This window comes from Bubalus bubalis, chromosome 11, assembly GCF_019923935.1.
Source record: "Bubalus bubalis isolate 160015118507 breed Murrah chromosome 11, NDDB_SH_1, whole genome shotgun sequence".
NCBI lineage: Eukaryota > Metazoa > Chordata > Mammalia > Artiodactyla > Bovidae > Bubalus > Bubalus bubalis.
Genome location: NC_059167.1, coordinates 45,340,271 through 45,364,038, shown reverse-complemented (window position 1 = coordinate 45,364,038; position 23,768 = coordinate 45,340,271). Strand labels below are relative to the sequence as shown.

General features: G+C 39.2%; 1 protein-coding gene across 8 annotated transcripts in view; it reads left to right on the top strand.

The window, feature by feature from the left end:
• Window positions 1-23,768, top strand: part of MYO5A (myosin VA) — a 205,588-nt gene that overhangs the window by 122,696 nt on the left and 59,124 nt on the right. For all 8 annotated transcript variants that reach the window (XM_025295614.3, XM_025295612.3, XM_025295607.3 and 5 more), the window contains exons 13-22: window positions 182-307; window positions 1,583-1,666; window positions 7,389-7,550; window positions 8,737-8,834; window positions 10,845-10,931; window positions 11,020-11,128; window positions 13,333-13,544; window positions 15,075-15,231; window positions 21,001-21,240; window positions 22,233-22,481. In XM_025295614.3, the coding sequence (XP_025151399.1) occupies window positions 182-307; window positions 1,583-1,666; window positions 7,389-7,550; window positions 8,737-8,834; window positions 10,845-10,931; window positions 11,020-11,128; window positions 13,333-13,544; window positions 15,075-15,231; window positions 21,001-21,240; window positions 22,233-22,481 (1,524 nt within the window). The remainder of the gene's footprint in view (window positions 1-181; window positions 308-1,582; window positions 1,667-7,388; window positions 7,551-8,736; window positions 8,835-10,844; window positions 10,932-11,019; window positions 11,129-13,332; window positions 13,545-15,074; window positions 15,232-21,000; window positions 21,241-22,232; window positions 22,482-23,768) is intronic.

Sequence of the window (23,768 nt, the reverse complement as noted above, 5' to 3'; positions counted from 1 at the left end):
CACACACACCCCAATCATTGATTTGGGACCTCTCAGAGAGAAATGTGAAAGGAATGAGTTCCTGAATTGGATGTTAAAGTTGTTAGGCAAAGTCAAAACACGATCTCTTGGGTGATGCATCAGAAGAATCCCATAACGATATTCACCTTGTTTTCTTACTCTTTTTTTCTCCTGAATGTAGATGCCTAAAGGTACAGATGACACTTGGGCCCAAAAATTGTACAACACACATTTGAACAAATGTGCACTATTTGAGAAGCCCCGCCTATCAAACAAAGCTTTCATCATCCAGCATTTTGCTGACAAAGTAAGGAAGCTTTATTATCTCTTTTCTATTTGAATACTTAAGTTCAAAAAGGAAAAAAATCAATAGTCAATAGATAGCAGTTTTTTCTTTGCTGAGCTTTCATTCTTTAGCTCTTTTTAGGAAAAGTAAGCTTAATTGTTGGCTTATTGGTTTAACCTAAATGGAATTATATTATGAAATAAGTGAGTGTTTACAGTCCTGTATCTATAATTCTGAAATCCAAGAAACTCTGAAATACACAAGTATTTTCATAATTCATTTAGTGGCTAAACCTGATCTTTGACCTGAAGTAACATGAGGTTATTTATAGTCTTTATTTATCCCAGTTAGGTGGATATTTATATATTTCAGTTAAAGAAATATATAAATATTAATATGTTTGATTACAGATTGCTGCTTCAGATCTACTTAAAGATTCTGGATAGTGACCCCAGAGGTTTCAGAAAAGAAATTGTGGACGAGTGTGGCCCTCTGAGATTGATTGAGTGGGTCCCTGCTAATAAGGCATGCAGACCTGCTGCTTCACAGGTTCTAGAGTCTACTCAGAACACCTGGAGCTGTGACACTAGTTTATATTTCAAGGAGGTTGTGGGGTAGGCTTCTGGTAAGCTTCCCATGGTCCCTGTCAGGAGCTGAGGGTTTTCAGGGTCTGTCCTACGTCTAGCTGGAGATCTTTGGATGGCTTCAGGGCCATCTAAGGGCTTTGTAGTACAGGCTGGGGACCCTTGAGTGGTAGATAGCTGAAGTCTTTTAGGAACAGGGAGAGTCCAGTCTCATGTAGTCCTCCTTACCAGCTCATACAGTATTTACCCAGCCTCCACCTCTGTCCGTGATCATCACTTCAGCTTTCTGCCAGATAGCTGTTTGTTCCTTCTGACCCTCTCTCTCACTTCAGTCTCTTCTTCCCCAAAGGAGACTTTCCCCTATGGAAAGGTGAACCAGGTTTGGAAGAGATACAGTGGTTGGCCTTGGGGGGCTTATGAAGCTGTTATGAAGAAGAACAGCTTCTTATGAAGCTACGCATGAATTGGGATCATCTTTTAGATCACATGTAATCACCACTGCCACTGTAGGAAAAGCAGTATTTGAGAGTTTTACTCTACAGTTAACATGCTTCTTACCAAGAATGATACTAGTTTCTTAGAATAAAACTAATAACACTTCACTGAGAGCCCATCATATGGCCTGGGCCTAATACTTATTTTTGTTGTTGATGATAAATTATATCTATTCAAAGCTTTTATTAACTAAGGAGACTTTCCAATGTGTTTTCAGGTGGAATACCAGTGTGAAGGCTTTCTGGAAAAGAATAAAGACACCGTTTTTGAAGAACAAATTAAAGTTCTTAAATCAAGCAAGGTAACCTTGTATAGGCTTTCTCCAATTAGGATATATTCATTGAAATGTTCATGACTTAAGCATTAGCTTTTTAACATATTATAATTTTTCTAACAAAATCAGCCCTACTGCTGATTTAATTCATCAAATAGATGTGTCATGTAGCATTTTAAATGTCTTACAAATGTTAATTCATCTAATCCTATGATGAGGTGATATTATCACTGCTCCCATTTTACAGAGGAGGGAACTGAAGCACAGAAGCTTTGTAGCTAGTCATTTTCCAAGCCAAATTAAAACTCAGGCTGTTGAGCTGAGAGTCTGCATTTTTAACCATGATGCAATGGTATTTTATGTGAAATTATTGCCTCACAGCAGTTCCAGGCTCTCTTGTGCCTTTGTGAGACACCATGAGAGAAAATTGATGGTTTTTGGGTTTTGCTATGTCATTTTGAAGGGATGCACCAGAAACATGGCCTTAAGCACTCCATCCAGGTAAAAACTGACCTCTGAATCACTGAGTGCAATTTCAGATGTGGTCCGAAGCACTTTGAAATTATTCTTCTTAGGCTTAGATACCAGAAACACTGTATTCTAGTAGGAAAACAATATTCCAGATTGTAACAAACTGTGCTGTGTATCTGAGGTTGATTATGAGGTCGATCCTAACCTCCACCCTCTGACTCTCATCAGGAAAGTGTTGGGAGGGGAGCACAGCTCACGTCCATCCTACAGGGAGCAAACCAGGAAGTTAGTTACTTGGTTACTTAGTTTAACAAAGTAGATATTCAAGTATTCAGTGAAAGATTAAAAATATTCATGTGAATTCTTGCGGATTTCTGACCAGCAGGTTCTGTTTTTTTCTAAGAAAGTCCTTTAACTTCAATGGAATGTTATATGAACATTTTGATTCTTGTTTTTGGAATAAAAACTTTTACTTTCAATAGAAAGATCATATAAGGACCAAGTTATAGTTTTAACCCTCAGAAAATGATGAATCTATAGTCTTAAGTATCTGTAGGAAAAGTCAGTTTTTCACTTATCCTTGTAAGCCCTGAATATTAATGCTTTATAACTCATAGGAATGATGTGTAAGAGAAAATACTCTCACAGTGCCAGTCATTGATGTTGTTTAGTTTTTGTTGTTGTTCAAAAACAGTCAGGTCCAACTTTTCACAACCCCATGGACTGCAGCATGCCAGGCCTCCCTGGCCTTCACTATGTCCTGGAGTTTGCTCAGACTCATGTCTGTTGAGTTGATGATGACATCCAACCATCTCATCCTCTGTCACCCCCTCTCCTCCTGCCCTCAATCTTTTCCAGCATCAGAGTCTTTTCCAACAAGTCGGCTCTTTGCATCAGGTAGTCAGAGTATCTGAGCTTTAGCTTCAGTGTCAGTTCTTCCAATGAATATTCAGGGTTGATTTTCTTTAGGATTGACTGGTTTGATCTCCTTGCAGTCCAAGAGACTCTCAGGAGTCTTCTCCAGCTCCATGGTTCAAAAGCATCAATTCTTTGGTGCTCAGCCTTCTTTATGGTCCAACTCTCATATCCGTACATGACTACAGGAAAAACCATAGCTTTGACTATACAGATCTTTGTTGGCAAAGTGAAAAACCATGGAATTCTAATGGTACTACTCTAAATAATTTAGCTTACACAGAGCATTCATCAATTCTTATTCCCCAGGCATCCATAATCTTTTGTGACTTTATTCTGAACTTTTCTGATTGGCTAGTGAATCCTTAATTTCCAGAAAGTAGCTCTGCATTCTGAGGAATCATTTGGAGTGACTTCCAGTCTCTATGGGGCTTCCCAGTGGCACTCGTGGTAAAGAACCCTCCAGCCAATGCAGGAGACATAAGAGACATGGGTTCAATCCCTGGGTTGGGAAGATCCCCTGGAGAAGGGCATCTTCTCAGTATTCTTGCCTAGAAAACTCCTGGATAGAGAAACCTGGTGGGCTGTAGTCCATAGGGTTGCAAAGAGTTGGACACAACTGAAGCGACTTAGCACAGCACAGTCAGTCTCTACAGCACTGTTGCAGTTGGGATAGAGGTGGTGTGAGATGTATACCCACTGCTCCCAGTCAGCAGAAAAAACCCAACCCAACGGTATGAACTTTATATTTTAATTTTTCTGTATCTGATAGGAAGTAAGTGTAACCTACTGTTGATTTGTACTCTTGGAAGTACTAACTTGAGAAGATCAATATTTGTGTTATGTGCTTTATATTTGTGGTAATATGGTGTGGGATTCTGTTTGTGGGTGTATGTGTTTTGTCTTCTTTTTTTTCCTGTAATTTTTCAGCTTCTGGCCAAAATTGTCAACTTAACAGAAGGTGTCTTTTTTTAATATAAATTTATTTATTTCAATTGAGCTAGAACAAATAATTCCAAGAAGGTGCCTTAATTTATATTTTCCCACCATAAAAATATCTTCTGTTGCCACATCAAGTATCAAGAAACACATAAATCGGGACTTGACTAAATACTATTAAATTGCAACTCTACCAAATACCATGAAAAAGAATTGTAACCTCTGCTCTCAGTGTTGCTAATTGATGAGGGGAAGCACAGTTCATCTACTGAGTTTATGCTGTAAATCTCTCATCTGTAAAATAGAATCATGATAGTATCTTTCAAGTGTTGTTATGAAGATTAAATAGGTTGTATTAAGCTTTCAGAGCAGTGCTTCATGTATAAAAAGCTTGGTGAATAATGGTGCTGCTACTGAGATGATTTCCCACATCTTCATGAAGCAGTTACTTGGATGCTTCTGTCTTTTTTAATACTATTTCATAGACATATAAGTTCAGCCTTAAATTATTCAGATTCCTGTCTTAAGTATAGACAGATCAAAGAAACAAGATGGAATGTCCAGGCATATCTACCTACTTATATATCTGACTGTCTGTTTCTCTGCCTTTCTCTCTTCAAATAAAGTTGGAATCCTCAGTCAATAGGGTGAGGAGTGCTGAGACTGTATAAACTAGTTGGTTTGAGATCCATGAGGAAGGCCAGTGTGGCTGGAGTGAGTAGATGATGGTAGGTGAGTAGAATGTGTAGGATGGGTAGAGAGAGGCCACTTTTTGGAGGCAAGTATGGTAAAGAGTTGGAGAAGGAAATGGCAACCCACTCCAATATGCTTGCCTGGAGAACCCCGCGGAGCCTGTGGTGTGCTACAGTTCATGCAACCGCAAAGAGTTGGACACAACTTAGCAGCTGAACAACAACAACAATGGTAAAGAGTATGGATTTTTTTCCTGTTGCTTTGGAAAGTTTGGACAGTTTTCATATGGGGGATGGTATGCTATTGTGTGGAGATATGGGGGAAGCTGGAAATGGGGAGTAATAATCCAGGGGAGAGACAGTGGATTAAGATACTGAAGTTATAGCAGTGGAAATAGCTTCTCATTTCTTTGTGGGGAGAGTTGACAGGTCTTGTTGATGGTTTGAGTATGGAGAGTGAGAAAAGGGGAGAAATTGAAGATTATTTCTGTGTTTTGGGCCTCAATGCTGGATGAATAATGAGGCCACTTACTGAGGTGAAGACATAAAAGATCAGGCTTTGAGAGAATGAGTCAAAAGAGTTATGTCTTGGACTCATGGAGATGGAAAACAGACTTGCAGTTGCCCAGGGGGAATGGGTTGGGGGAGGGGTGGGGTAGGAGGTTGGAGTTAGCAGATATAAGCTATTATATATAGAGTGGATTAGCAACAAGGTCCTACCCTTGCAGCACAGGGAACTGTATTCAATATCCTATGATAAACCATAATGGGAGAGAATATGAAAAAAGAATAACATATATCTATGTATAACTGAGTCACTTTGTTTTTAGTGGAAATTAGCATGACATTGTGGATCAGCTATGCTTCAATTAAAATAAAAGTTCTGTCTTGGACATATTTTGCCCGAGATGGCAATTAAGTAGTCAAGTGGACATATCATATAGGAAGTTGGAAATGTAAGTCAGCAGGTCAGAAGGAAAGTCAGAGTAGGTCATATAAATTCATAGTCTTTAGAGCAAGATGGCACTAAAGCAATAGTACTGGATAAGATTGCTTAGGGAGAACAAGTAGGTAAAAATAGTAGAGAATAAGGCTTTCAACTCTGGAGACTGGCCTGAGGAAAAACCAGGAAAGAAGTCTGAGAAAAATGGCCATGAGGAAGCAGGACTTCTGCCTAAAGAAGAAATAATAGAGTAGTTTCTAATATGACAATATAAAACGGACTTTTTAGAAATGGAAACTCAATATAGAGAATTTTAAATTCATAATTTGTGTAAAGAGGACACAAAACTTATGCATATACATGTGTGTGTGTATATTCTGAACTCTCAACATTGAGCAGTTTTCTGGTAGATATTGTAGAGATTTGTTAAATTGTTGCACCAGTGGTGAATATGATATTTCAAACCAGCTCTATTAACCATTGTACACAAAAGAGACAAAAACAAATTTAGGTAGGGAGTGCTAGTGTAGAGCTAGCAATTTACTTGTGAATGATAGAACAGTCTAGATAGATTCCAGAGTACTTGGCCTATTATCAAGTAACTTAACATCTTAACTCCATGCTGAGTTTTCAGATCAAATTTATTAGGAACTCTTATTTTTCCCCTTTGTAATACAATATAATGGTAAAACATTCCCCCCTCCCCTACTTTGTAGCCAACCAAGCTATATGAACTCTGTAAATCAAAGGATACATTCATTTGTGTAGCAAACAGCCATTATTGGTATGTCATCTATAACAATTTGTTATATACATCATGAATTATATTCTAAATTATCCTTATAGTTAATATACACATTGTAGCAAACAAAATTAACTGATTTTGTTGTGTAATGAAAGAATTCTCTTAAGAAAATTATTTCTTCTGGAGATACTCTGAGATTATTAGATAAATAATTGGTTATTGCAATTATACTTTGACTTATAAGAAGGATTTATTTTATTTCTGTGGAATGCATCACTATTGTAAAGATATGTACATATATCAAAACGTTGAAGTCTCTTTTGTTCCATAAATTTTTTTTCCAACCACTTTAACTTATACTATCCATCCATTTATTAACTATCAGATCTTTTAATAGTCTTTCTTTTCGCTATCCTGATAGAACACAAAATTGATTACAGGAATTATGCAGTTAAATTATAAATCCTTTGAAAACAAATGCAAAGCTTTACTCTTTTTCCTATAATCCAAACTACTTTCTAAAAATTATTAATTCATGATTTTTTTAAATCTTATATTGTAGAACTAGTTCTTGACACCCGTCCCAATTGTAATGCGTTTAGCTGGTGCTCACCATTTGAATTGGTGTGTAGATAAATGAAGCACGAAGATGGAACATTTTGTGGAACTGAGGTGATAAGATAGGACTTTCAGTTAGTCTTTTGCTCATAAAATAGTTATCATTTAAAGCCAGTAAAATGTTTAGAGGGCATTTCCCATGGATTAAGATTTCAGATCTCAGAGGAGCAGTTTTGATTTTGTTTTCCCCCAAAAAGGTTGTAGAATTATTGCATTTTCCACCTATATTTCTGTAGCACTTATGTCCCTTCTGCTCATATTTTTGACTCCTACCACAGATATTAATTATTTCTGGAATGTGACTCTGAAAGGAGTTACTTAAGGAAGGGAATCACTATGGGTTGCAAATCATCCTAATGTTTCTGTAAAGATTTCCATTTGAGTTTGGGTTTAGAGTGTGATTTCCTTTTACTGTTTCTGACTCAGTTTAAGATGCTACCAGAATTATTTCAAGACGATGAGAAGGCCATCAGCCCAACCTCAGCCACCTCTTCAGGGCGCACGCCTCTCACCCGCACCCTTTCAAAGCCCACCAAAGGCAGACCAGGCCAGATGGCCAAAGAGCACAAGAAAACAGTGGGGCACCAGGTGAGTTCAGGGAGCCGTCACGCGGTGCTGCTTCTCTGTGGCTCAACTGGAGCCTCGGGTCTTCTTTTGTCAGCCTCCCAGGTGGGGTCCTCAGGTGACAAGAGGCTGGAGCGCTCACTCTGAGAATGTGGAACTCTGTCCATTCATGCCTCCATACTTCTCCTCTCATATCATAGACCCGTGGCTGCAGAAGCTTTGCCCAAAATCATTTTTTCTACATTTTAATTCTTCTAGTGCTTATCTTCCCTCACAAACCACTGCTGCCTTTGTTTTGGTCTCTGGCTGTTTCCTCTCTAGAGTTGTACAACTCCTTCAGCCCAGGAACCCTGCCCCCTCATTTCTGATGTCTTGTGCACCCGGGGTAGGGGGGAGGCATGGGAAACATGGCACACAAGCTTTGTGCCCGAATAAGGGCTCAGCCTTGGGCAGGAGACTGAGTGCTAGTCAGTTTGTTTGCCAGAGGAGACAAGAAGCAGGGCCCGACACGGGCCCACAGGCCTCAGTCTCATCCCGCGTCCCGAAACTAACCCCAGCCTGGTTGTACTCTCAGATTCTCCCCCTCATTTCCTATCCTTTTTTGAAGTCATCTGCTACTTTTTTCAGTATTGTACAGCAAAATTCCCACTGTACATGATTAAATGACCTTAATATCCTTAAAGCAAGGTTGTATTTTTAGTCAAAGTTTTGAGTGTACACCAGAAAGCCACAGAAATTTATATTAAAAGTGGGGGGGGGGGGCGGAAATGTGTGTGGAAGAGTGAACTCTAATATAATAATAATGATGATGTGTCCAAATAGGTTCATCAGCTGTAACAAATGTACCACTGTGGTGGGGAAAGTTGATGATGGGGAGGCCACGCCTGTGCCAGGGCAGAGGGTATGAGGGAAGTACTGTGTCTTCTGTCTGACTTTGCTGTAAACCTTAAACCACTCTAAGAAAATAAAGTCTATTTTAAAGGGTCTGGGGGAGAGGGAAGATTAAGAATGTCACAGAGTAAGCATGTGAATGCTAGGGTTTAAGGAAATTTGAACCAAAAGCCCTAGCAGCTCTACTATCTGGCGCTGGTCAGATTCACAGGTGGCCAAGTCATCTCCACTAGCGCCATTAAAAGAAAAGTTTAGGTTGTTTTATGTCATCTTTGACTCTGACAAACCTTGATGCGCCTTTCTGCTCTTTTTCATGCAGTTCCGAAACTCCCTCCACCTGCTTATGGAGACCCTGAACGCCACTACCCCTCACTATGTGCGCTGTATCAAGCCTAACGACTTCAAGTTCCCTTTCACGTAAGTATTTCTCAACTGCTGAATTTAAAAGAATCCATATCTCATAAGGATTGTCAAACCGGCAGCTGGGAAAAAAATACGTGAGTAAATCTTCATGTCTTGTAGAAGGAATAGTTAATAGAATTTTTTTTCAGTTTTTGTTCCCTTTTAAGAGTTTGAGAACAGGGACTTCCCTGGTGGTCCAGTGGCCAAGACTCCATGCTCCCACTTGTTGGGGCCTGGATTCAGTTCTTGTTCAGGGAACTAAGATCCACAGGCCATGCAGTGTAGACCACCACCCCTCCCAACCCCGAAAAAAGTGAGAACAAATTAGCAGCTGGCCTTATGACAATTTTAAACATTTGAGGTCAACCACACATTTCTAGTTCTACTTTCTATTTTGAATTTACTTCAGTTTAAGACTTTTTGGTTAATTTGGGCTTCAGTTAAAACCAGAGCTGGGTGAGATAAGGTTGCTTTAGCAAAGGCTCACAGTCATCCCTGCTGCTTTTCAACTGTTGAAAGCATCAGAGGAGTCTGCTTTTTACCATGCATCTTGTCCTCCATCAATATCATACATGAGAGGAAGTTTTTTCCAAAACAGAAATATTTCTCTAATTTTGAAGGTAATGCATGCACATTGTAAAAACAATTTTCAGGAAATATAAAATAGTATAAAAGTAAATGAAAAAGCATTTCATTATACCTAGAGAGGTAATAAGTATTAACTGACATAGATCTTCTTGATCAGTCCTTCCCTGCTCTGTGTGTGTTTCTGTGAAAGAGAGAGAGAGACATTAATAAGAGAGAAGGAATCATGCTGTAATTGCTGTTTTACTTCACTTTCAACTTAATAAATTGTGAGTGTTTTCCATGTTTGTAAATACAAATCGTTATCACCATTTTAAGGCTACGTCATATCCCATTATAGAGACATACCTTCATTTATTTAAGTTATTCCCTGTTGATGGCCATTTGGGTTATTCCTTGGCTATGATAAACATCTTTTCCCAAACATTTCTGTATATTTGCCTGCCTGAATATCTCCTTAGACTACTTGTATTTCTAGAACAGGAATTTGTGGGTCAAAGATAAGGCACCTTCCCAAACACTGTAATAACTCCCACTCTGCACCGTGTGCATGCTCCTGAACTATGCTCCTGCCACTCCTGCCCACTGGAGATTCTGCCTTAGACTGCAGGGCATTTCTCAAAGACTCTTGTATTCTTCTCATTCCCAAGAAGCCTTTTTTGAGGAGGTGAGAAGCAGGAAGAAGCTTTCATGCCCTGGGCAACTCTTCTGGACAGCCCCAGGGCCCATTACCTTGTGTCAACCAACCCCATCTCCCATCACCAACAAAACACTGAGAAGACGGCACCACAGAAACCTCAGATAGGTCATTCAGGGCACAACTGGGGCGTAAGGGGAGTGATCATCCTGTAAGAAGCAGGCCTTGCTACTTCCTGTTTTAGTGTCAATTTAACATTAAGGTGCTGTTTATCTAGAGTGAACTGCAGCTAAGATATAAAATACTTTTTAACTGACATGGACACTGTTAATGATTAGTATGTATACACTGAGTTAAATAGCTTTTAGAACACTAGTAATTAATAACAACAACAAAAAACTGAATGGGGCATGTTTAATTTGTTCTTCTTGTTAAAGAAATCTCCACAGCTGGCCAGTCTTTATTCTCGGGTAGCTCTGTATGGTGAACTAAAGAATTATGAGACCAACTAGTCAGGCCAAGGCATATAATGAGCACTGCACAGAACAGAGGAGCTTGGGCTTTTTAAATATGCTCAGTGGTATTTCTTATGAGTTTTTGGTGTATGTTCTTACTTCTAGTAATCTTCCCCACTCTCAAAATGGAGTTTTCAATTTTGAATCAGTACTCCAACATTTGATTTTTTTTTTCTGATTTATTCATTTGGCTCTTTACAAAAGATTTCAGTCTCTGGATTGAGGACAGTAGTTTGTGGCTAGAGCCAGACTTTTTTGTGTACTAATGATTTCCACCTTTCCTCATAGGTTTGATGAGAAGAGGGCAGTGCAGCAGCTGAGAGCATGCGGTGTCCTGGAAACCATTCGGATCAGCGCAGCAGGTTTCCCCTCTCGGTGGGCCTGGCAGCTTTCAAATACAAGGGATCCTCGTGGGGGAGGTTCCTGCTCCCTTAGATAAGCTGACATGAGTCTCTTTTCGTAGGTGGACTTACCAAGAATTTTTCAGCCGCTATCGGGTCCTAATGAAGCAAAAAGATGTGCTAAGTGACAGAAAGCAAACATGCAAGAATGTTTTAGAGAAACTGATAGTGGTAAGAAAGATTTTCACTCATCTGTATCTGAACAGATGTTTGCCAAAGGCCTTGTGATTATAACCTGTACAAGTCTTAGGGGTGTCCAAATAGCACTAATTCAATGAATTCAGGAGTGGGAGTGGAGAGAGGTACACTGTCTGGAGTTCGAGGCTCCCTGTCTCTACGATGGAAGGACTAGTGAGGACAACAGCCCAGTATCAAGAAACAGGATGGTGAGGCCTGAGCCCAGACTTCAGATGCATTCTTTTTAGAACTGGATCATTTTCAATAAAAATTTACCGAGTACTTACTTATGAAAGACACCAGGCCAAATGCTGTGTGATTAAGAAAAAATAAGTCTTATCCTCAGGTAACATAGTATGTCTTCGAAATCAATGCATTTTAAAGACAAGTATAATATACCTTAGTGTCTATGAAATGCTGAATGAATGAGAGAAGAAATCAGAGGAAGACAAAGCCACTTCTGCTGTGGGGAGGAGACATGTATTTTGAGTCAGACCCTGAAAGGTGGGTAAGACTGTGTAAAACTGGAAGGAGACTATCCTAGTAGGGAGCAAAGAACATGGAAGCAGGAAAGCATAGTTTTCTAAAAAAAACAATACAGTAAGATTTTTGTTTTTGCAGTAAAAAATTGGTGCCTGGGAAGTAAGGAATTCGTTAGGAAATCGGAGTTGGTGTTTGAAGGGTCTTGTCTACCAAGCTAAGGCATTTGCAGACCTTAGAATGCATCAGAGTCACCTACAAGACTTGTTACACTACAGATTGCCAGGCCCCACCTCCAGAATTTCTGATTTGGTCGTCTGGGATGTGCCCAATAATTTGCATGTCTATCAAGTTCCCAGTGATGCTGATGCTGGTTTGAGGACTACACTTGGATAGCCACTGATGTATGCTGTGGAGAATTTAAGAGTCATGAAATGTTTTTTAAAGAATATTATATTTTCACTTATTTGACATTAGGTTGGATGGATTAACTCACTTTGAAGAAATTAGTAATAATTACTAGCTATTAATTAGATGTAATATCTCTTCTCTGGTAATAATTTTTTTTTTTTCTTGAAATAGCTTAGGCCACTTTCCTGGTGATGTGTAAAAGAATTGGGTCCTTTCTGAATTTGGCCCAAGTCCTTTCTAGGGAATGAAGAGCAGAAAGTAGGGACAGTCATCCCACACCAGCTTCCTCCCCTAGACCTCTCCTGGCTGAGCTTTGGGACCACAAGGCAGAGGAGGGCAGGCTTGGGGAGCAGGGAGAGGGGCTGAGATGAGATGGGGCTGGGAAAGGGAACCACTTACTAGCTTTTCCAGCTAGCTTCCTTTGTAAGATTTATTGATTTAAACTGAAGTAGTTTTAGATGTATGTGATTTCCTATTTTCTCTTTTCATGTACAAGATAGGAAATATTTGCTTACAGTGAAAAGTTATTTTCTCTGTTTTCACTTTGAATTTTAGATCACAATATTGATTGTTACAAATAAACTCTCCTCTTTCAATGTGAGATGCTTAATAAATCACATGCTTTTGAATAGTTGGATCAGAATGTAATAGACCGAAAATAGTATGCCTATCTATCTGTGTTTACTGCTCAACTTTGCTTATAATCAGAAGTCAGTGAGCATTATAAATGATTATATTTTTGAAATTTGTAGACAGACTTACTATTGATAAAACCAAGAGATAACTGTTGAGAAACTTAACTCTTAACATGAATATGCAGCATTTTCAATCTTTTTGTTTTTATTTTGTATGTATTACTTCCTGCCTTTTTCTTCACACTGGTGTTTTTGTCCCTTCAGCTTTCTCATGGAACTTACAGCCCGATGTAATCCTTACAGCCTGGGTCAGTCAGAGGGAGTGTCAGCATCTCCATTTCCTTGAGATATTTAAAATACAAACAAGCAAATAGTAGCTGCCTATAACCCACAACCAAGTTTTGGGCTTCAGATAATAATTCCAGGTAGACTAATTCTGGAAAATAACTCTTAAACTGCAGTTTTCCTTAAAGTCCCTTCTATTCGCTCAACTTGCCTAGGATCAAAAAGCTGGCTCCATTAGATATTTGTGATGTAGCCCAAGTTTTAGCTAATAGTTTCATCCCTTTACTGATACTGCTTTTAGACTTTTTTTTTTTTTTTTCTCTCTTTAAAATTCACTTATTTGGTCATCATTTCTACTTCTGAGTATACAGTTTCTTCCAAATACAGGACAAGGACAAATACCAGTTTGGGAAGACAAAGATCTTTTTCCGGGCTGGTCAAGTGGCCTACCTAGAAAAATTGAGGGCAGACAAGCTGAGGGCTGCCTGCATCCGGATCCAGAAGACAATCCGAGGGTGGCTCCTGCGGAAGAAGTACCTGCGCATGCGCAAGGCTGCCATCACTGTGCAGAGATATGTGCGAGGCCACCAGGCCCGATGGTAGGTGTCCTGGTGGCGTGTACACGCTGGCTCAGGGGCAGCCAAGATTGGAGAGTGCATCTGACTTATTGTCTAAGCTAGGACAGTTTGGGGTGAGGTGGTCACCCTACCACTCAAGGCAGTTCAGTTCAGTAGCTCAGTCGTGTCCAGCTCTTTGCGACCCCAGGAACCGCAGCACACCAGGCCTCCCTGTCCATCACCAACTCCCAGAGTTTACCCAAACTCATGTCCATTGAGTCGGTGATGCCATCCAACCATCTCATCCTCTGTCGTCCCCTTCTCCTCCTGCCTTCAATCTTTCCCAGCATCAGGGTCTTTTCAAATGAGTCAGCTCTTCACATCAGGTGGCCAAAGTATTGGAGTTTCAACTTAACATCAGTCCTTCCAATGGATACTCAGGACTGATCTCCTTTAGGATAGACTGGTTTAATCTCCTTGCAGTCCAAGGGACTCTCAAGAGGCTTCTCCAACACCACAGTTCAAAAGCATCAATTCTTTGGTGCTCAGCTTTCTTTATAGTCCAACTCTCACATCCACTCAAGGCAACACCTTACCTTTTCTTAGTTCCAAGGAATTAACTCATAAGACAGTTAAATAGAATATAATTTCACTCACCTTTAGGAATCAGATTGAACCTCAAAAAAAATTACAAATTACTGTCTACTCATGTCCTCAGTATTTATTTTTTATACATTTATGTTGGGCTTCCCCGGTGGCTCAGCTGGTAAAGAATCTGCCTGCAGTGTGGGAGACCTGGGTTTGATCCCTGGGTTGGGAAATCCCCTGGAGAAGGGAAGGGCTACCCACTCCAATATTCTGGCCTGGAGAATTCCATGGACTGTATAGTCCATTGGGTTGCAAAGAGTCAGACTCTAAGCGACTTTCACTTTCACTTTTAATGGACTTGAAGAAATCATCTGTAAATTAGGACAATCATGGATATAACCTGTTAAAAATGCTTCCATTGAGATGTTTTTAGGAGCAATAAGCTGAGAACTGTAGAAAAGAATTAACTTACATGTGATTACGTATTAGGATAATTTTAATTTAGAGCTATCAGAAGACGTGAATTAATGATAAAAAAAACTTATGCCCAAGTAAATAGATTGAGGAAAAACATCATGCGTTCACAATGGATAGAGCTCAGGAAGCTGGTGATAAGTAGGTATGGTATTACTGTGTAAACTGGTCTGCTGTGTAAAGGGTACATAGCCTGGGGTAATAAGCACAGTCCTAAAAGGAATAAACCTTTATGACCTTTAACTTCTTTATTGTAAAATCGAGTGATATGGGACAGCCCACATTTTAGGGTTAGGTAAGGTTCATTTAAGATAACAGATGGACAGATATTCTGGGATCATAAACTAACTACAAATATAAGAAATATAAATGTTGATTTAACATGTATGTTATTAGAATAATCAATGGAAGTACTACTTATTATGGCAAGATATTGGTGCTTTCATCCTCTACAAAATGTGTTCCTGGGTTTTTCTGACTACTGACAACTCGCCACTCTTTCTCTACCAGCTATGCTAAGTTCCTGCGCAGAACCAAGGCAGCCACTATCATTCAGAAGTACTGGCGCATGTATGTAGCTCGCCGGAGATACAAGATCACGCGAACTGCCACAATTGTCCTTCAGTCTTATTTACGAGGCTACTTGGCCAGAAATAGGTATCACAAGGTGAGGCATTGTTTTCAACTTTTTTATTCATCCCATTAATGTTTATCAAGTTCCACGTCTGTACAAAGTGCCACAGGCCCTCCTATGGATGTAGGACTTGTATGGAAACAAGGAAGATCCCCTGGAAAAGGGATAGGCTAACCACTCCAATATTCTTGGACTTCCCTTGTGGCTCACCTGGTAAAGAATTCACCTGCAATGTGGGAGACCTGGGTTCGATCCCTGGTTTGGGAAGATCCCCTGGAGAAGGGAAAGGCTACCTACTGCAGTATCCTGGCCTGGAGATTTCCATGTGGTTGCAAAGAGTCAGACATGACTGAGCAACTTTCACTTTCCCTTTCAACCAACAATTGAAATATATTTTAAAATATTAAATAATAAGTACATATTTATTCATTTATTAACATGACTTGGAAAAAGAAAGCTTACCTTTTTATTCCCTTTGCATATGTAATTTGGGGGGAAAAAGTGACATTTTTGTTTCCTGTGGCTTCTGTATTACATTACCACCAATGGTAGCTAGAAACAAGAGAAATTTCTCATTGAACTTTCTCACAGTTCTAGAGGCAAGAACTGTGAAAACAAGATGTCACCAGAGCTACACTCCCTCCAGAAGCTATGGGGGGAGGACCCATTCCTTGCCTCTTCTAATGCTGGAGGCCACCACTGTTCCTTATACTTTTGTGCCCATATCACTCCAAGCCCTGCCTCCATCTTCATTCGCATCATCTTCTCTCTGTGTCTAACTTTACTTCCTTTTGTCTGTCTCTTGTGAGAACACTTGTGATGGATTTGGGTCCCGCCTAGATAATCCAGGATAATCTCTCCATCGCAAGATCCTTAACTTAATTATACCTTCAAAGACCCTTTCCCCAAATAAGATAACATTTACAGATTCATGGAGGAATCTAGGGGTCTTTATTCAGCTAATTATGGTGAGCTTTGAATAGCTAAAGTATATAACAGATGAACAGATTAAGAATGAAACAAATTTGGAAGAATTTACCATGGTAAAGTGAAATCAAATGTAATATCAATGTAGTTAAAGTTGTATTAACTGGAGTATGATCCTATAGAAATATTTGACAAGTAAGCTTTATGTCTAGCACTAATCATTATGACTAGAGATAGTGGATCACCAGATTAGTCTTACCTAATCATCACCTCTAACAATATATGGTCTGGTCGATGAACATTTTTTCTCTCTTTTGTTTCAGCAAGGTTTTGAGTCTGTTCTTTAGGTTCATCCACCTTATTAGAACTGACTGAAATGTGTTCCTTTTCATGGCTGAGTAGTATTCCATTGTATATACGTACCACAGCTTCTTTATCCATTCATCTGTTGATTGACATGTAGGTTGCTTCCATGTTCTAGCTGTTGTAAATAGTGCTGCAATGAACATTGGGGTACATGTGTCTTTTTCAACTTTGGTTTCCTTAGGGTATATGCCTAGTAGTGGGATTGCTGGATCATATGGTGGTTTTATTCCTAGTTTTTTAAGGAATTTCCATACCATCTTCCATAGTGGCTGTATCAGTTTACATTCCCAGCAGAAGTGCAAGAGGATTCCCTTTTCTCTACACCCTCTCCAGCACCCTCTCCAGCATTTATTGTTTGTAGACTTTTTGATGATGACCATTCTAACCTGTGTGATGATATCTGATTTTAGTTTTGATTTGCATTTCTCTAATAATGAGCAGTATTGAATGTCTTTTCATGTGTTTTTTAGCCATCTGTGTCTTCTTTGGAAAAATGTCTGTTTAGATCTTTTCCCTACTTTTTGATTGGGTTGTTTGTTTTTCTGGTATTGACTTGTATGAGCTGCTTGTATATTTTTGAAATTAATCCTTTGTTAGTTGTCATTTCCTATTTTTTTTTTTTTTTCCATTCTGAGGGTTGTCTTTTCTTCTTGCTTATAGTTTCCTTTGCTGTGCAAAAAGCCTTTACATTTAATTAGGTCCTGCTTGTTAAAATAGTTTTTATTTCTATTACTGTAGGAGGTGGGTCATAAAGGATCTTGCTCTGATTTGTCCTGGAGTGTTCTGCCTATGTTTTCCTCTAAGAGTCTTATAGTTTCTGGTCTTAAATTTAATTCTTTAATCCCTTTTGATTTTATCTTGGTGGGTGGTGTTAGGAAGTTTTCTAATTTCATTCTTTTACTCATAGCTGTCCAGTTTTCCCAGCACCACTTATTGAACATGCTATCTTTGCCCCATTGTATATTCTTGCCTCCTTTGTTAAAAATAAGGTACCCATAGATGTGTGGGTTTATCTCTGGGCTTTCTATCTTGTTCCATTGGTCTATATTTCTGTTTTTGTGCCAGTACCATACTGTCTTGATGACTGTAGCTTTGTAGTTTAGTCTGGAGACTGTTCTTTAGAACATATTCCTCATAAGCCAGGAATACCCTGATGCTGGGAAAGATTGAAGGCCGGAGGAGAAGGGGGTGACAGAGGATGAGATGGTTGGATGGCATCATGGACTCAATGAACATGAGTTTGAGTAAACTCCAGGAGTTGGTGATGGACAGGGAGGCCTGGTCTGCTGCAGTCCATGGGGTCACAAAGAGTTGGACATGACTGAGTGACTGAACTGAACTGAACAGTCTAGATCTTGGAGCCTTTTGGGCATCGTTAGAAGGAGAGTCAGTTGAGTGATATAGGACATTTCTCTAATCATAGGCAGTATGTGGGCTTGCCCTGGACCCTATTCATGTATGTATTTTACTTTCTTAATTTAAATTAATTTTAGACAACAAAGAAACATGGAAAGCTAATGAGGCTTGAATGAACATATTTAAATAGCTGTGCTTTGAAGAAAATTTGAAGATAGTTTCTCCAGGTCTTTCTGCCCATGCCTGCTTTATGGTTAGGTGTTCTTTCTTTTCAAGCATGAGCGTTCAAGGGAAGGTAAAGCCTTATTAAACTTGACCTATTAGATATGCCAAACTGGTTACTCCCCTGTTTTCCTCAGTACTCTCTTTGGGAACATCTGAACTGGGGTTTGAGGCTATTGGTTAGCAGTAGAAGTCTCTAGCTAGCTTAGCTCCCACTGTGACTGGACCTAGTGAGGGTACCAGCTTAGAGACTAGTTTATGTATAGGTCAGTGGGACCCCCTTAGTGATCCTTCTAGCTGTGATTCCAATCTCAGCCTCCCCTTCTCCAGCTTTGAGAGGTCTTAAAGTGAAAGCAAGTGTTATTTAATGCCTCTGACTCACCAATGGAAATGAGATTGAGAATGGAAGCTCTAATTATATACCATTTCCATTTGACTGAAATTACAGAAATGGAGCAATGTCTGAAGTTACTTGGGAGAAGGAAATTGAATAGGAAAATTGGCATTAATAGCTTTGCCACTGTGTGCTGCTTGAGTTTTTTTTTAATTCTGAAAGCCTTCAGTTTGCCATCACTGAGTTTTACCCAGTTTGTCACTAGTCATCCAGATAGACAGGGGCTTCCCTCAGGATTCTGATGCTGAGTGAGAGCAAAAGCCCTGCCTCACTGCAGCGTGATGCATGGTGACTGCACTTTGTGGGAACTGAAGGCTACCTTGGCATTAGGAAAACAGCCCAAAGGGGCAGTCTTGAGTTAGCTGACGACACGTACATAGGTCTCTGAAACACCTATGTTTATTTTGCTGTTGTTTAGTTGCTAAGTCATGTCTGACTCTTTTGGGGGACCCCATAGACTGTAGCCTGCAAGGCTCCTCTGTCCAGGGAAATTTTCAGGCAATAATATTGGAATGGGTTGCCATTTCCTTCTCCAGAGGATCTTCATGACATAGGGATCGAACCCACATCTCCTGCTTAGCAGGCTGATTGTTTACCATGGAGCCACCGGGGAAACCCATGTTTTTTTTGTATTTGATGACTTTAAACACAACCACTTATTTCTTTTGTATCATCTGGGATGGCACATGATTTCATTATTTTTCTCAGCTACATAACCTAAAAATAGGAACTGTTTTTTCAATGATCTTACTAAATTGCTACTATCTGAATAGACTGTTTCAGAGATTTTTTACACATTTAAAAAAAGTTTCATGAAAGATATATTGTATCCCTTTATCATAATCACTAGTGAGTACTTAAGTGAATACTTTGTAACATTCATATCACACAAGTTCAGTTCAGTTCATTCAATCCTGTCTGACTCTTTACGACCCCATGAACCACAGCATGCCAGGCCTCCCTGTCCATCACCAACTGCCAGAGTCTACCCAAATCCATGTCCATTGAGTCGGTGATACCATCCAACCATCTCATCCTCTGTTGTTCCCTTCTCCTCCTGCCTTCAATCTTTCCCAGCATCAGGGTCTTTTCAAATGAGTCAGCTCTTCGCATCAGGTGGCCAAGGTATTAGAGTTTCAGCTTCAACATTAGTCCTTCCGTTCTTCCAATGAACGCCCAGGACTGATTTCCTTTAAGATGGACTGGTTGGATCTCCTTGCAGTCCAAAGGATTCTAAAGAGTCTTCTCCAACACCACAGTTCAAAAGCATCAATTCTTCAGCACTCAGCTTTCTTTATAGTCCAATTCTCACATCCATACATGACCACTGGAAAAACCATAGCCTTGACTAGACAGACCTTGGTTGACAAACTAATGTCTGCTTTTTAATATACTGTCTAGGTTGTTCATAACTTTCCTTCCAAGGAGTAAGCGTCTTTTAATTTCACAGCTGCAATCACCATCTGCAGTGATTTTGGAGCCCAAAAAAATAAAGTCAGCCACTGTTTCCACTGTTTCCCCATCTATTTGCCATTTTATAAAATCGTAGTTTTGAAAGGACCTCAAAGTCTTGCTAGTTCAGCCCTTCCTAAAATCTAAGAATTTTCCCATCATTCCTGGAAATTATTTGCACAATCTCTGCTTGATGGTCATTAGTGACAAGAGATTTATCTCATAAGGATGAATGAGTGTTTATCAGTTTAGGGGAATATCTTTTTTTAAGAAAATACAATATAAAATTAATATCTGTTTACTTTATCTTCCTTTTAGCTTTCCTTTTAAAGTTCTATCCCTACTACCTTTGAACCCCATGTGTGGGTTTGTGCTACTTTTGTAAAGCAATGGGAAATCCTCACTAGAGTGGTATTCCTCAAAAATGGCAAATGAGAGAATCATTTTTTTTGTTGTTTCTGGGGGAAAAATCAATAAATTAATAATAAACTTTGCAGTACGCTAAGTGTTGGCTTCTATAGACTGCTTACCAACCATACCCTATGTCCTCAAGCCAGAGACCTAATGCACAGTGATGTGGAACCAGCAGTAAGGGTAGTGGGTAAATCTATTTTACTAGCACATAATTCACAGGGTATCAAGCTCTGTTTATTTTCTGAAGGATAACTGATTGCTTTTAGAAACCATGTAGTTATAAGAAACCTAATGCATTTTTCTTTCTTTTTAGATTAGTTTTCTATTTAGTAATCTGGTGTCTTTAATTTTGATGGCTCTTATGTGTATGCTCTGTTTATCATCATACATAGACATGTAATCCCACATATGACATGTGGATGTAATACATGTTTTATATATGTTTCTCAAATTGCCTTTTAAAGATTACATTTCAATCATCTTTTAAAATAATTGGTGCCTCCATATATTTGTGATAAGTACACTCCACATAATACATGGTTGCTTCAGCTTTTCCAGTGTCTTTCCCTTTAGTTAATGTGTGGTTCTCAGACTGCATCCATAGGTTGATAGAGTTGAACATTGAGTGTAGTCCAGGGTCTGACATTACTTGCACCTACCCTTCTCTCCAGATACTCCGTGAACACAAAGCAGTCATCATTCAGAAATGGGTCCGTGGCTGGCTGGCTCGCACCTACTATAGGAGGAGCATCCACGCCATCATCTACCTTCAGTGCTGCTTCCGACGGATGATGGCCAAGCGTGAGCTGAAGAAACTTAAGATCGAGGCCCGCTCCGTGGAGCGCTATAAGAAGCTCCACATTGGCATGGAGAACAAGATCATGCAGCTGCAGCGCAAAGTTGATGAGCAGGTGTGTTTTGAACAGCAGCCCTAAAAATGCAGCAAGCCTAATGAAATACACTGAGATTATCTTCAGCATTGTCTCCTTTTGACTTTACCTTTCAGTCTCAGCAAAAAAGTAAAACAGTAGTGACATTAATGAGCATGGAAATAGTGACAAGCTCATAGGTAAGATTATAATTTCAAGGACCAAGGCAGGAAATTGTTTTTGAGAACACAGACAGGTTTACTAGCAGTCCAAAAGCTTAGGGCTGAGAGTCATATTGTACTTTATATTTTACACAGCTCTTTCATCATTGTCATTCAGTTATGTGTAGTGTATTGTTTCTTTTGTAGATGAGTTGTTTAGCACTGAGATGGCAAAAGAAGCAGGAAGATGTCCATGCTTCTGAGGAATCTGCAGTCTATTTGCAGAGATAACAGTTTGATTTCTTACAGATAGTTATTACCAAGTAATATTTTAGCACCTGCAAATTATATAGGTAGTTAGTGACATATAAATACTAATGATGACAAAGAAAAACAGAAAACAGAATGAAATAAAATTCATCAGAAAGGTTTTCTGAATGGGAGGAGTTTCCAGATGTTAAACAAAGAGATTTGTAAGACGTGATTTTGAGGCCGTTTTACCATTCCTATACATCACTAGCCAGCACATGGTTTTCAGTAGCACACTGATTTGTTTCTAAAAACAAATCTAGATTTTCCTATTCCTGGATTGAGAATCAGGAAAGAGAATTTAGTATGGTAACTCTCCTTGTGACTATGAGAGAATCACATCTAGGTTGCTCATCTCATGTAAAATGTAAATAATTGTGTCTGTTCTCTTTTTGTATCATCAAGAGGGGACTGATTGTGTTACTTTAAATGTCACTAATATTTTGGTTAGAGGCTATATCAGTGCTGCAGTGACATAGCATGAATATGATGAATAGGCATGGTTTTCTCACTAAGTACATGGTGTGTATATTTACTTGCTGTCACTCATGTGTGTGTTTAAAGAACAAAGACTACAAATGCCTCATGGAGAAACTGACCAATCTAGAAGGAATATATAACTCAGAGACCGAGAAACTACGAAGTGATTTAGAACGTCTTCAGCTAAGTGAAGAAGAAGCTAAGATTGCTACTGGACGGGTCCTCAGTCTGCAGGAAGAAATTGCCAAGCTACGGAAAGACCTGGAACAAACTCAGTCTGAGAAAAAATCCATTGAGGAACATGCTGATAGATACAAACAAGAAACTGAGCAGGTAGGAGCTAATGTTCATATCCTCATCTACTTCTTTCACAAAGGAGATGTGCTGCCATATTGACTTGGTTGGCCATTGTAGCTCAATGTAGTTCTCAGTTGAAGGTAAAACACACATTTCAGTCAGTTGACTGTTCATTATTAGCGTTTTTCCCCAAGGAGTTCTTCTATATGCTGGATGAGTAGCTATAGGTCTTTTAGTAGAACGTTTTACTCTACTAAGAATAAAAGGAAAGCCGTATTATAAGAAGAAAATTAATGGCCAAGTACCTACTATACACTCTTTTTGTTGAATGTATAGATGTGTGTGGAGTCAGCCAGCTTAAGGTGATTAAGAAGTAAATTAAACAATAAACTGTCAGTAGCTAGTAGGAATTTTTATGGAAACCTACATTAAGGCTGTTTTGAGAAGTCCACCAGAAATCCAAATGTCTGCACACTGGCCATAGTCAAGAACTGGTATGCAAAAAATAACAACAAAACTGCTTACAGATTGACAAATGTTTCCACACTGCAAATTTGTATTAACTTATATCAAAACGTTATTAAATATAGAAAACACGAAGGCTCTCAAGAAGTAATGAGGAGTATTTTTTAAACATAAGAAAAAATACCTCAACATAAGGCTTACTGGGAAAAAGTAATAGATTTTTAGAGATCCTACTAGTATTACCATCTTTAAATGAAAACAGAGTTGACTCTGTTGGCTGTAACTACTTCTGAACCTCAACAGCAGCTTATGCAGTAAGAACCTCTGAAGGAGCTTAGACAGTTCAGGTAAGATAGTGTCACTAATAAGATGGCAATCCTTCCATGATATTCAGGATCCTGATTAAAATAAAACTGTCTATATCTTCAACAGATCTTGACTCTGTATCTAGAAACAGTTTCCCTGGTAGCCTAGTCCATAAAGAATCTGCCTGCAGTGCAGGAGACCTGGGTTCAATGCCTGGGTCAGGAACATCCCCTGGAGAAGGATTCAGTATTCTTCAGTATTCTTGCCTGGAAAATCATATGGAGAGAGGAACTTAGCAGGCTACAGCCCCTGAGGTCACAAGAGTTAGACACAACTTAGCAACTAAACCACCATTAATATACGTTACTTTGACATGGCAAGCTTGTTCTATTGAATATATATCCAATGAGATACTTTTGAGGTTTAGGATCTGTCTTTCTCATTTTCTCTCTTTCTCAATCTCTTTTTTCCCCATTTCCTGAGTCCCTGAAAGCTTCCAAAGTTCCTTAGAAACTATAGAGTATTAACTTGATAGGGGTATTCTCTTTTCCT